The sequence below is a fragment of the Odocoileus virginianus genome, chromosome 20, assembly GCF_023699985.2.
Source record: "Odocoileus virginianus isolate 20LAN1187 ecotype Illinois chromosome 20, Ovbor_1.2, whole genome shotgun sequence".
NCBI classification, from domain to species: Eukaryota; Metazoa; Chordata; class Mammalia; order Artiodactyla; family Cervidae; genus Odocoileus; species Odocoileus virginianus.
The window spans coordinates 7,680,717-7,695,012 of NC_069693.1; the positions used below are offsets into that span (position 1 = coordinate 7,680,717).

Consider the following 14,296-nt stretch of genomic DNA (forward strand, 5'->3'; position numbering starts at 1 on the left):
AGAAACCCGCACAGGAACTAAGACCCAGCACAGTCAAAAATATATAACTAAATATATTTTTAATTAAAAGAAATAGAACTTTTAGAAAAAGAAAAGAAGAGGGAGTTATGACAGTGTCTGACTTAACGTAGGAATCAGGAAAAGATATTTTGAGAATGAAAACTTTCAGCTGAGATTTGCAGTTGATAAAGGTTGAAACTACCAAACCAGCGAAAGAACCCCAAGCTGAGAGCATGGCTTCCCCTGCCAAGACCCAGAGTCTGAGTTAATTCTCTTTGTCTGACTCCTTGAGAGTCTCTCCTTGGCCCTCACCACCACCACCTCTCCCTCCCAGACTTTCTGTGGGAGGGGTAAAACATGTCTTCAAATCCTTTGATATTCTTCATTTGTATTGGGAGGGAGGGAAGGAATCTAGATCTGCTGTCCTTGAATCTGTGCTCTACCCCTGCCTGATTAATAAAATGTGATAGAAGTGAGTGCTGGGCCAATGTTTAGGTCCAGCCCTTAAGAAATAGGCAGCCTCCCTTCAAAAAAGTGAAACTTTGAATTATCATAGGACCCAGCAATTCCATTCACAGAGACTCAAACAGATATTTGTATGCCAATCTTTATGGCAACAATTATTCACAATAGCCAAATGTGAAACAACCCAACCCATCCATCACGTGATGAGTGGATAAACAAAATGTGGTAAAACAACACAATGAAAAAACATTCACCCATAAAAAGGATGAAGCGCTGATACAGGCCATAACTTGGATGAATCTTGAGAATATTATGCTAAGTGAAAGAACTCAGGTACAAAAGGTGATGAAAGAAGAACTAGGCAGTGGTGGTGATTGCCTGTCACTTAATGAACTTAATTCATTGAATTGTACATTTGAAAATGATTTTAAAATAAAAATGACTAAAATTTTAAAAAATTAATAATGTAATATATCCAAAGAGACTGAATTGTATACTTTATTTTTTTTAATATTTATTTATTTATTTGGCTGCATCAGGTCTTAGTTGTGGCATGCGGGATCTAGTTCCCTGACCAGGGATTGAACTCTGGCCTCTTGCATTGAGAGTGCAGAATCTTAGCTACTGGATCATCAGGAAAGTCCCTGATTGTACACTTTAAATGAGTGAATTGCATACTGTGTGAATATCTCAGTGAAGCTGTTTTTTAAAAAGGAAACTTCCAGTATCTGTTTCTTGGGATGCTTGCTCTTAACCCCAGCTTCCACGCTAGTAGAAGCCAAAACAGCCCATGGAGAAGTCTTACATGGAAAAGGACTAAAGCTTCTGACCCTCGGCCAGGCCAACAGCTCCAGCCAACAACCAGCACCATCTTTCTGGCCATGTGAGTCGCCATCTTGAAAGGAGATCTTCTGGCAGAAAATCGCCCCAGAGGGAGCAGAGAGAAGCTATTCTTGCCAAGCTCTGCCCAAAGTGCTAAGTTGTAAGTAAAATAAATGTTTACTGTGAATTCCCTGACTGTCCAGTGGTTAAGACTCAGCAGCTTGCAGTGCCGAGTCACGAGTTCAATTCCTGGTCCGGGAACTAAGAACCAGAAAGCCCTTTGGCACAAGTTTGCTGACACTTGCTACAGAGCATTAGAAAGCCTGAATATTCTCCCACCCAATTCTCTCTCTTCTTACACTCTCCGTTATCGCCCAACCCCAGCTTCCTTTCTCTTCCTAACTCTGTTCTCTTTCTCTGCCAAAAGTGGTATAGAAATAAACAGAAACTTTGAGAAGTGCTGTCAAGGGAAAGAAGAAGGAGCTACAGTGGTGTCTGATTTAGTGTTGCTCAGTCACTTCAGTCATGTCTGACTCTCTGCAACTCCATGGACCACAGCCCCCCAGGCTCCCCTGTCCATGGGATTCTCCAGGCAAGAATACTGGAGTGGGTTGCCATTTCCTTCTCCAGGGATAAAGTGTGAAGTGAGTGAAGTCGCTCAGTCGTGTCCGACTCTTTGCGACCCCATGGACTGTAGCCTACCAGGCTCCTCTGTCCATGGGATTCTCTAGGCAAGAATACTGGAGTGGGTTGCCATTTCCTTCTCCAGGGATAAAGTGTGAAGTGAGTGAAGTCGCTCAGTCGTGTCCGACTCTTTGCGACCCCATGGACTGTAGCCTACCAGGCTCCTCTGTCCATGGGATTCTCTAGGCAAGAATACTGGAGTGGGTTGCCATTTCCTTCTCCAGCTGATTTAGTGTAGGAGTCAGGAAAGAGTATTCTGAGAATGCAAACTCACTCTCCATCTTTCTGAATTTAGTCTCTCTGATGGTTTCATTCATTTACACTTCCCTAAGAACAATGCCTGCTTCCCTGGTGGCTCAGATGGTGAAGACTCTACCTGCAGAGTTGGAGACCCAGGTTTGATTGCTGGGTGGGGAAGATGCCCTGGAGAATCCCATGGACAGAGGAGCCTGGAGGGCTGTGGTCCATGGGGTCGCAAAGAGTCGGACACGACAGAGACTAACACAAAGCCACTAACTCCTCAATGCCCAGCCCCATGCTAGGCAATAGATAACCTGTAGGGGGAGTGTTTTGTACTGTAGGCTTAGGGGACATCTCTTAGAGGAAGTGATAACCAAGTAGACAGGAGACAAAGGAAGAGAAGTCAGGCGACTGATCCATGGTGACCCCAGGGGACAAAGCATCAGTTGAGATGCAAAATAATGTTTTGTTTTGTTTTTAACTGAGGTATAATTATAATACAACATTGAATTAGTTTCAAGTGTATACTTTTTTTTTTAAAGCCTGTAAATCTATTTGTTAATTGTAATATGTGATCATTGCGATTGCTTAGTCGCTAGTACAAGGATTGAACCCAGGAGAACTCTGCATTGCAGGCAGAGACTCTTGAAGACTGAGTATATTCCATTGTGAGCACATACCATATTTTGCTTATCCATTCATCCATCAGTAGACATTTGGGTTGTTTCTACCGTTTCGACTACAGTGAATAATGCAGCCGTGAACACTAGTGTACAAATATCTCTTTTGGACACAGTTTTCATTTCTCTTGGGTAGATACCCATGGGGCAATTTGCTTTTCAGCAACACCTCTTCAGAACAGCTGCCCAAACTGTGACAGAGTAACTTAAAGGGGGAGGCGAGCAGTTATTCAATACGTCAGGCTCCTGGGTTTAAGGATTACATAATTACCTCTACCCAGGTGACTGCTCACCATTCACCAAGGCAGCGGTTCTCAATCCCACCTGAACATTAGGATTGTCTGGAGAGCTTTTTAGCGAAGACCGTGCCCAAGCCCCACCTTCAGAGACGGCTTAATTGGTTCGGGATGGAGCTGAGACCTTGGGATTTTTACCAAATGCTCCCCAGATGATTCTAAAAGGCAGTCAGTGTGGAGAACTGTGGAACAAAGGTCTGTGTCTTGCTTCATTCTAGTCTGAATTCTTTCCCTCCTCTTCCTGTTAGAACCATGTAACTCTTAGGGTATTTAAAAGACATGGGGGGAGGTGTGTGTATGGCTGAGTCCCTTCACTGTTCACCCAGAGCTATCACAACATTGTTAATCGGCCATACCCTAATACAAAATAAAATAAATAAATAGATAAAAGACATTGTGGGGGGGGGGGGGAATTCCCTGGCCTTCCAGTGGTTAGGACTCTGCACTTTCACTGCAGGGGAGCACAAATTCAATCCCTGGCTAGGGAAGATCCCACATGCCTGGTGGTTCAGCCATAAATAAATAAGAGACAACAGATGGAGAGATAAATAAGGAGTTTGGGGTTAACATATACACGCTACTGAATATACACTAGATAACCAACAAGGACTCCCTGTATAGTACAGGGAACTATACTCAACATCTTGTAATAATCTGTAGAAGAAAAGATTCTGAAGAACATGTATGACTGAATCACTTTGCTATGCACCTGAAACTAACACAACATTGTTAGCCAACTATACTTCAATTTTAAAAAATGACATTGGATTAAGCTCTGGGTATCTCTCATGGGTCTGTATAGCTTTTAATCACACTCTCTAAGCCATTCTGTAGACACAGCTTCTGCTGTTTAGAGTAGAAACTATGAGAGTCAAATAAATGGAGTCTTTTAAACAAATATGTTTTAATAAAAGTATACTATAATAAGGGGCTTCCCAGGTGGCAGAGTGGTAAAGAATCCTATCCTATTTCCAAGTAAGCTCACATTCATAGGTAGTAGGGATTGAGATTTGAACACACCTTCTTGGAGACACAGTCTGACCGGTAACACTTTTTGTACAGATGTAAATTCATCAGTCTGTATAATGTAATGTATGTACTGTATTATATTATGTGCATGCATGCTCATCTGCTCAGTCATGTCTGACTCTTTGTGACCCCATGGACTGTAGCCTGCCAGGCTTCTCTGTCCATGGGGTTCTCCAGGCAAGAATACTGGAATGGGTTGCCATTTCCTTCTTCAGGGGATCTTCCCAATCCAGAGGTCAAACCTGAGACTCTTGTGTCTCCTGCACTGGCAGACAGATTCTTTACCACAGTGTATGTGTTAATCCCAAACTCCTAATTTAGCCCTCCTCTCCATTCCCTTTTGGTAACCATAAATTCGTTTTCTATGTGTGTGTCTCTTTTTGTTTTGTAAATTAGTTCTTTGTGTCACTTATTACATACACATAAACTATTTCAGATTCTTTTCCCTTATAGGTTATTACAAAACGGTGAGCATAGGTCTTCTGCTATATGGTAAATCCTTGTTGGTTATCTGGCTATGAGATTATAATTGTTTAATCTGGATGATGTATACACGACTTTCATGTTATTATTCCCTCTATTTCTGTGTATCTTTGAATTTTTCCAAAATAAAACTGTGGGTTTTTTCTTTTTTTAAACCTTGTTTTAAGTTCTAAATTCAAAGCTATTGCACTCTGCTGTGTTACTATTTTCCAATCAAAGGGGAAAATACCAATGACAGGATCAAATAACTTCCATGGGGAAAATGCCAAAGACAGGATCAAATAACCTCTGTGCAGGAAAGACGTTTAGAAGTCACGGAATGACTGGGCAGCAAAGGACTATATCAAGTATCTTTTGGATAAGCCTTTGGAAATAAACACTTTTGCTGAGTTGCTTTGTGTTATTGAAGTGAACAAAGAATCCACCTGCCATGCGGGAGAAATGGGTTCGATCCCTGTGTAGGGAAGACCCCCTGGAGGAGGGCACAGCAACCCACCCCAGTGTTCTTGCCTGGACAATCCCCATGGACAGAGGAGCCTGGCGGGCTACAGGCCATGGGGTCGCAAAGAATCAGACACAACTGAGTGACTAAACGCACACACACACGGATCATAGGGAAATAAAGGAATGAAACTCTTTTTTAAAATTTATTGATTTTTGGTTGCACTATGTTTTCATTGCTCCTTGTGGACTTTCTCCAGTTGAGATGAGCAAGGTCTCTTATCCTCTGTACCACCAGGAAAGTCCAAGTGAAACTCTTTTGAGTTGTAAAAGCAGACCCAGGGCTTTGAATGATTTGTTAATATATTGATCTTGAAATGGACCTTAAAGATTCAGGGCATATACTTATTTGCATTTGGTTAGGGAGTGTCCTGAGTGAAATGTTACTTACATGAAATTCACATAACACAATATTTTGAACTGTCAAGGAATACCCCCAAATTAACCATTTTAAAGAGACCAATTTGGTGGGGGAGGGATAAATTGAAGGTTTGGGACTGAACATATATACACCACTATATTTAAAATAGAAAATCAACAAAGATCTATTATGTAGCACAAGGAATTCTGCTTAATACTCTGCAATAACCTAATTGGAAAAAGAATTTGAGAAAAAATTTTAAATGTGTATATGTAAAACTGTGTATATGTAAAAATGTGTATGTGTAAAACTTTGTTGTATATCTGAAACTAATACAACATTGTAGGTCAGCTAGGCTGCTGCTGCTGCTAAGTCGCTTCAGTCGTGTCTGACTCTGTGCGACCCCATAGATGGCAGCCCTCCAGGCTCCTCTGTCCCTGGGATTCTCCAGGCAAGAATACTGGAGTGGGTTGCCATTTTCTTCTCCAATGCATGCATGCATGCTAAGTCGCTTCAGTCGTGTCCAACTCTTTGCGACCCCATGGACAGCAGCCCACCAGGCTCCTTTGTCCACGGAATTCTCTAGGCAAGAGTACTGGAGTGGGCTGCCATTTCCTTCTCCAAAATCAGCCATAGTTTAATCTAAAATACAAATTAAAAAAATAAAGCGACCAATTCATTGACATTTAGTACAGCCACCACTGGCAATCACCACCTCTATAGAGTTCCAAAACACTTCTTATTTCAAAAGTGTTGGTATGCGTTTATATCCAAGAGTCTACCATGACTTTGCTATGTACAAAATTCCTAAAGAACTGGAAAAGTTCAGCATGATAGCTTAATATAACTTAGCATAAACAGTTATTCCCATTATTCACAAACTAATGTTGCAGAACATTCTATCATCCCCACCCCTACCTTCGAGATCTGGTAACAGCCCCCTCATTATTGTGATGCCTCAAACGACCACGAAAATTTCCAAGACATCCCCAAGGCAGCAATATCGTCCCCTTGAGAACCAATTGACAAGCAAAAACAATTTCCCTACATAATTTCCAAAATGTCCTCTAGGGGGCGACATCATCTCCTTCAGTTCAGTTCAGTGGCTCAGTCGGAATGACTCCTGTGACCCCAGGGACTGCAGCCAGGCTTCCCTGTCCATCACCAACTCCTGGAGTTTACTCAAACTCATGTCCATCGTGTCTATGATGCCATCCAACCATCTCACCCTCTGTCGTCCCCTTCTCCTCCCATCTTCAATCTTTCCCAGCATCAGGGTCTTTTCCAATGAATCGGTTCTTCGCATCAGATGGCTACAGTATTGGAGCTTCAGCTTCAGCATCAGTCCTTCTAATGAATATTCAGGACTGATTTCCTTTAGGATGGACTGGTTGGATCTCCTTGCAGTCCAAGGGACTCTCAAGAGTCTTCTCCAACACCACAGTTCAAAAGCATCAATTCTTCAGCACTCAGCTTTTTTTATAGTCCAACCCTCACATCCATACATGACTACTGGAAAAACCATAACTTTGACTAGATGGACCTTTGTTAGTAAAGTAATATTTCTTCTTTTGAATATGCTGTCTAGGTTGGTCATAGCTGTTTTGCCAAGGAGCAAGCATCTTGTAATTTGGCTGCAGTCACAATCTGCAGAGATTTTGGAGCCCAAGAAAATAGTCTGTCACTGTTTCCACTGTTTCCCCATCTATTTGCCATGAAGTGATGGGACCAGATGCCATGATCTTAGTTTTCTGAATGTTGAGTTTTAAGCCAACTTTTTCATTCTCATCTTTCACTTTCATCAATAGGCTCTTTAGCTCTTCTTCACTTTCTGCCATAAGGGCATACAGGCCCCTCCCTGCCTGGAGGCAGAGAGGCAGGCTTGGACAGCCAGAGCTGGAAGGCAAGGGGCTGCTACAATCTCGGCCTCAGAGAGGGCATCATCTCCTTAAGGACTAGTTACACACAGGATCACTTCATAAACTGAACTTCTTTACCTCCAACCTTCCCAATAAATCCAAGATTGGATTAGCGAGAAAGAATGTGGGAATAATGATTGGGTTGGCAGTCAGTAGGATCCAATACACCTCTCTTTGAACAATGGTCTCCTTTCTTCCCCTGGGTTTCCAGAGGTTGAAGCTGGCATTGCGTCCACACTCTATGATGCCTTCTCCCCAAAGGACTACTCACCTGTAGCACAAAGAACCCACCCTAAAGCCATCACAGGAACTAGAAAAATCACATCCTTTTCCAGAATTACGATGTTCCAAGAGTACCTGGTGGCTCAGTCAGTAATGAATCCACCTGCAATGCAGGAGACCCAGTTCAAGCCCTGGGTCAGGAAGATGTCTTGGAGAAGGAAATGCAACCCACTCCAGTATTCTTGCCTGGGAAACCCCATGGACAGAGGAGCCTGGTGGGATGCAGTCTCTGGGGTTGCAAAGAATCACACACCACTGAGCGACTAAACCACCAGCACCAAATGGACAATGAAACAGGTGCTATGGTTTCATTGGTTGCAGATTTATGCGCAGTATAGAAGGTTCTGTCTCAGAAAAATACAGGCACCTGCCAGCTCAAAGATGTTTTGGAGATCCAGAAGAAGAGATATGTTGGAATGGATTCTTTTTTTTCGTCCCCCCAAAAAGGGAAAGTTGCTAAAACTTGTATTTCCCCCCACCCCTACTACCAGAGAGCCAAAATGTTTGGAGGCCCTCTAGGAGTTTTGACGGCAATTTGTATCACGGTTGCGAGACATCATCAAAGGAAACTCTAGGGCTTCTGGGCCCCATGCAAGAGGAGGTTCTCTAGATGCTCCAAGATACAGTGTGTTGTTCAGTTGCTCAGTCGTGTCTGACTCTTTGCAACCCCATGGACTGCCACACGCCAGGCTTCCTCGTCCTTCACTGTCCCCTGGAGTATGCTCTAACTCATGTCCATTGAGTTGGTGATGCCATAAAGGAGTGGGAAATTTCCCTCTTCACAATTTGCACAATTCAGCTCTGGGGTCCAGAGGGGTGGGTCACATGGTCCCTTACAAAATCAAGATGTTATCTTTTAAGGAGTTGTCTTGTTGATGCTCAGAGAATGTTTCTCTTTATGGTTGAGCAGGTCTTTCTGTGGACCGGGGTGGGAGGTTTGGTCAACGTCTAATGCAGTTAACAAAGCACAGTACAGGGGAGAGAAAAAAAATAGGTTTAAATTTTTCTTATCTTGCGATAAAACATGAATTTTAACTCAGGGGTTAGAATTGCTGTATTTTGGTGTAGGAGTACGTTCCTACACCAAATCAACTAGCCAGTATTTGATAACTGCTGGGTTAGTTTTCAAAGTGCCTCAAGGGGAATACCTGTGTTTCTACTTACTAGAAAGAGGCTTCTCTGTCCTCTACTATCTCCTGGAGTTTGCTCAAACTCAAGTCCATTGAGTTGGTGATGCTATTTAACTATCTCATCCTTTGCCATGCTCTTCCAAACCCCACAGGTTAGGAATTTTTAGGAAGGTGTCACTATGTAGAAGTGAACGTGTGTGTGTTTCCCTGTGCTCAGTTCCTAAGTTGTGTCTGACTCTTTGCAACCCCATGGACTGTGGCCCACCATGCTCCTCTGTCCATGGAATTTTTCTAGGCAAGAATACTGGAGTAGGGTGCTGTTTCCTACTCCAGGGTATCTTCCCTACCTGGGGATGGAACCCGAGTCTCCTGCATTAGCAGGTGAGTTCTTTACCACTGAGCCACTTGGGAAGCCCCACTATGTAGGTATAATTGGTTAACTCATTGGCCACTGGTGATTAAGTTAATCTCCAGCCCCTCTCCCTTCTTCTAGGGATTGGGGAGTGGGAGTAAAAAGTGCAATTTCCTGATTGACTCCCCTGACAACTAGCTTGGCTGCTTTCCAAAAGTCACTTCATTAACATAAACTAAGGTGTGTTTGAAAGGGGCTTATATGAATACACAGATACCTTTATCCATAGCTCTTATCACTTTGGACATTCCTAGGGTTTTAGGAGCTCAGTGCAAAGTACTAGGATAAAGACCAGACATGTATTTCTTGATATAAATCACAATATAGATGGTTAGACAATTTACAGTCCTACCAGCAGTTCCTGTGGCTCCACATTTGCACCAATACCTGGTTTAATCACATACCACAATACTACACAGGAATGAGAATGAATGAACTTCAACCGCGTGCGTGTACTAAGTTGCTCCAGCCGTGTCCGACTTTTTGCAATCCTATGGACTGTAGCCCACCAGGCTCCTCTGTCCATGGGCTTCTCCAGGCAAGAATACTGGAGTGGCTTGCCATTCCCTTCTCCAGGGGATCTTCCCGACCCAGGGATCGAACCCACGTCTCTGATGTCTCCTGCATTGGCAGGCAGGTTCTTTACTGCTAGTGCCACATGGGAAGCCCCATTGTAACACACCAGTAAGCTAAGTGACACACCCACAGGTGCTATGACAGTTCCAAAGCTGACGATAAAAGTTAAAAAGTGGGAATCTTGGGATTTCCCTGGTGGTCCAATGGTTAAGACCTTGTTTCCACCGTAGGGGGCCCAGATTTGATCCCTGGTCAGGGACCTAAACTCCCACATGCTTCTCAGCACAGCCCAAAAATAGAAAACAAAACCAAAATAAAGAAAAAAGTGGGCACCTTCCCTAAAACAGTAGGAATACTCCTCTCATTCATTAGCCTATGAAATTATCCACCCCTGTAAAAACTGACAACTCCCTACTGTGGTGCTGGTCTCACCTTCTGAGATGGCCCACACTCTGTGGAGTGTGTTTCTCTCTATCGAAATCCACTTTTTCCTATCCCTTTTTCTCTCACTGAATTCCTTCTGCAATGAGACATCAAGAACATGAGCTTTATCAAGTTCTGAGGCCAGGTGAGCGATCTCAGTTAAAAGACCATGGGTACAAGTTTGAATCTGAGTTACATGGCTTCATAAAGACCCACTTCTGTATTTTTCCTTTCCATTCTCACAGTCCTGCTCTAACTCTCCATGTGTTAAAATTTTTTGGACAACTTGGTCGGTCATGAGCACGTGCCAATATTTTATTACAATCATGCATGCAAGGGAAAAAGTTCTCTTGAGGCCCAACTGAAACATTTTCTCTTGTAAGAGCATTTTTTATAGAAGAGAATTGTTAAGTAGCGTTCTTAGACTACAGATTAGATCCAGGAAGAAAAGATGATCTGGTTAAAGGTCAGCAGATTCTTGGCTGGCAGTCAGCCGACTTTTAACTGGGTGGGCCACTGATTTCCCAGAAGTTTCATTCCAACAAAACTCAATAGAAAATGGCTTAATCCTGTCACTTTATCGGGAATGCTAACTTCTCCCCTGAAGGAGGCTGCAAATTACCCTCATGAAGATCTTGTGTCCCAGACCTGGTTTGGAATATTTTTAAATTTTATAGTAAGATTAATATAGCAGGCGATCTGGCAGCCTCTGTCTCCAGATTCTTTCTTATGCCACAATGCTTTTCTCTGCTCTTGGACTGTAACTGGTCCTTGCTTTGTCAGATTCTGACAGAATCTATTTCCTCTGCCTGGAATTATCTCTTCTTGTCTCAGTTCAAACAACCTTGTTCCCCAATATAATAAGAGTCTTCATTTACTCTTTTTTTTTTTTTCCCATTTACTCTTTAACTTCCAGTTTCTTTCCCCTGGGGCATTGTCGGTTTCTAAGCTCTATTAAGAAGAAACAATGTTCCATTCGCCCATCACAGGACTTCGACCTGTACAAGGTGCTCATAAAAGCATAAAACGAAGATCCTCTCTTGTAAATAGCACTGAACAGAATTTTTGCAGGGGAGCAATGGAATGACAGCTGTGATTAAAAATTTGCTATGCTCCCTACGGCGAATCCTAGAACCATGAGCCAATTAGCTAGATAGTGAGGTTCAGTCTACATCCATCAAACGAGCGAAATGGTAGTTCCCCTTTTAAGAGTTGTGCGGGTCAAGAGTTTACGTTTTTATACTGTTCGAACCCGGTCAGCGTTCCCAAGTCTAGCTTTTGAGATCTTCTACCTACTAAGCTCAAGGTTCTTAAACTCTCCCTAAGAATGACTAAGACCCGCCCTCCCGCACCGCCCAAGAATAACAAGAGCGACAGAGGTCTCTAATGACGTCATCTCCGGGCCTGTTCAGCTTCATCATCCGGAAACCTACAACCCCAGGCACCCGATCTCCAGCTTTCGGTTATTATTTTCTCTCCGTATCCCGAATTCCTTCTCTCCCATTCCCCCACCTAAGGCTTTCGACTCTTCCCGCCTCCCCTAAACCTAGCAATTTTAGGTTCTTCTCGCTTGCTCTCGGGCGAATTCCTCAAAGTCTTTACTCTCGTCATTAATCGCTTCACCAGCCCCACACTGGAGCTTTTTCGGTCTAAACCCTATTACCGCCGCCTGGCATCACTCGGCTCTTTCCGCCTCCTGCCACTCACCCTCGACACTGCCTTCGGTTCTTTCCGGATCACCTCCGTTTCTTGTTATTTCCCAGTCCCGATTCGCTTCGGCTATTTCCGGTACCGAGGGGCTTCCCATTCTTTCCCTAGCCCCACCCCCATCGGGAACTTCGGCTCTTCCCGCCTCTCGCGAACTTCAGCTCAGCCCCTTCCGGCTTTTTCCGCCTTGCCTCGGCCTCTCTCTGTCCCTTCGGCTCTTTCCGCCGCTCATCGGAAGAGCTGTCGCTGCCTCTCTCCTCCACGTGACACGGCCTCCGCCTCCCAGTTCCCCCTCCCACCTCGTCTTTCCTCCCGCCTCAGCCTCCTGGCTCGTCCAGGCCGGGCCGCCATTTTGTGTGAATTTCTGACAGCGGCGGGGGCCGGGCAGCTGGGCACCTAGGCGGGCTGACAAGACAGTCGGCCCGTCTCCGCGGCCCGTTTCCTCTCCTTAAAATCTCCCCTTTTTCTTAACCGCCCTCGCTCGCTCTCCTCTTCTCCCCTTTCCCCTCGCTTGCTCCATCACGCGCGGCCCGCGCTAATTACACCGAACCACCCACCAGTGTCCGTGTCCCTCGGGTCTCCCACCCCCGGGCCCGCGGGGGTGCGTGTGTGTGTGTGTCGGGGGCGCCTCTCGCCCCGATGAGGGCCCCGCGCCCGTGAGCGAGTGACCCCGGGGCGGGCTGCGGAGTAAGCAGGCGGCGAGCGGCCCGCGGAGGCCTAGGCCGCGCGGCCTACGCGGAGGTCGGCGCAGAGGTGATTCCGAAATTGAAAAAATATATACTCATTCCGATCAGGATCCCTCAAGAGCTGAAGTGTGCCCCTCCCGCTACGCCCAAGCAGTCCTTTTTCGTGCATTAACATCCCCTCCCCCCCCCAAAGGAACTATGGAGGCCGCGCCCGGGACCCCCCCGCTGCCGCCATCAGAGTCGCCGCCGCCGCCATCGCCACCACCGCCATCAACGCCTTCGCCTCCTCTGTGTTCCCCCGACGCCTGCCTGGCTACCCCGCACCTCCTCCACCGCCTCCCGCTCCCTGACGACAGGTCAGGCCCCCGGCCCGGCCGGGGCGGCGTCCCCGGGGGGAGGTAGAGGAGGAGGAGGAGGAGGAAGGGGGGCGGCGGCCATGTTGGGCCGGGCCGCGGAGGAGGAGGAGGAGGAGGAGGAAGGGCGGGGTCGGTGGGTGTCTCTCGCTCGCTCGCTCTTTCTCGCTTGCTTTCTCTCCTGGCCTCATGCGTTTCCCCCCCCTCGCGGCGCTCGCCCGCTCTCCCTCGCTCTCGCTCTGTCTTTTTTGGGCGCCATGCTGAGGGGAAGGTGAGGAGGCGCCCCCCGGACCCCCTGCGCCCGCCCTGGGGAGGGGGCGCCGGGGGGGGGCTTCGGAAGCCCACGGGGGTCCTGGCTGCCCCTGCGCCCGGAGCTGGCAGCCACGGGCCCGCCTGCCTGTCGCCTGGCTTCGGGGAAGGGAATGGGGGAGGGGCTCCCGGACCCTTTGGGGGGGATCTGGAGCAACAGCCCCGCTCTTAGGGAGTTGGCGGGGTCTCCCAGCCCCCGGCAGTATCCTTTCTCCTGGGGGAGGTGTGCCCTGCCCTACTTGGAGAGGTACCCTAGCTTTCGTGGGAGACAGAAAGTGGGGGTTCGTTCATTTCTTTCTCCATCCTAATGGGGGGGTCCTTTCGGTTGGGGCTCTTTTACACTTTTTGGCGGGAGTTGTTGCCTAGCTATTCCCTAGGGGGCAAAAATTGCGGGGGGGGGGGTGATCTCTAGCCCCTTTGGAAGCCCCTGCCTCTTTTGGGGGCGAAGACCCTTCCCCAAGCTATTTCTTAAAGGGAGGGGTCCTGCTTTTCGTAGGTAGGTGATGATGGCGTTTATTGGCGCGCGGGGTGGGGGGGGTAAGCTGTTGAGGTTTGGTTTCCCTTCCTTGGAGAGGAAGTTGGTCCCCTCTTTCTCGTGGGGTTCCCTCCCTTTTCAGGTTATCATGGGGCGCCATCCCTTCCGGGAGGAAAAAAAAACCGAGGTTTCCTTGTGCTTTGGCAAGTGGTGAAAGGGAGCGCCCCCCTCCCCTGTATTAAGTGCGAAATGGGCTCGCCCCATGCCCTTCTCTGGAGGGTGATAAAGGGGCCAGCCCGGCGCGTTTCAGCGCGAGGTTGGGGCCCCATTTCCCCTGCGCCAGCAGAAGGTTTGGGTGCAGGGTTCGCCCACTCTTCCTTGGTAGGCAGGGGAAGAGGTGGCTAGAGAGTGGATTTGGAAATGTTAGCAGGGTTTCAGCCGGCTGGAGAGAGTCTTGGAGGGA

The 14,296-nt window shown here is 46.7% G+C and overlaps 2 protein-coding genes across 9 annotated transcripts in view; one reads left to right on the plus strand and one right to left on the minus strand.

The window, feature by feature from the left end:
* Nucleotides 1-12,122, minus strand: part of SAE1 (SUMO1 activating enzyme subunit 1) — a 77,037-nt gene extending 64,915 nt beyond the window's left edge. The window contains exon 1 of the mRNA XM_020898047.2: nt 12,011-12,122. The gene's annotated coding sequence lies outside the window, so the exon portion shown is untranslated. The remainder of the gene's footprint in view (nt 1-12,010) is intronic.
* Nucleotides 11,690-14,296, plus strand: part of ZC3H4 (zinc finger CCCH-type containing 4) — a 38,979-nt gene continuing 36,372 nt past the window's right edge. For 3 of the 8 annotated variants that reach the window (XM_070450650.1, XM_070450651.1, XM_070450658.1), the window contains exons 1-2: nt 11,690-11,765; nt 12,890-13,052. In XM_070450650.1, the coding sequence (XP_070306751.1) occupies nt 11,690-11,765; nt 12,890-13,052 (239 nt within the window). Of the gene's footprint in view, nt 11,766-12,332; nt 12,764-12,889; nt 13,053-13,193; nt 13,321-13,831; nt 13,855-14,296 lie in introns of those variants that run through there. The other 5 variants (XM_070450652.1, XM_070450654.1, XM_070450653.1 and 2 more) reach the window with 5 other exon arrangements.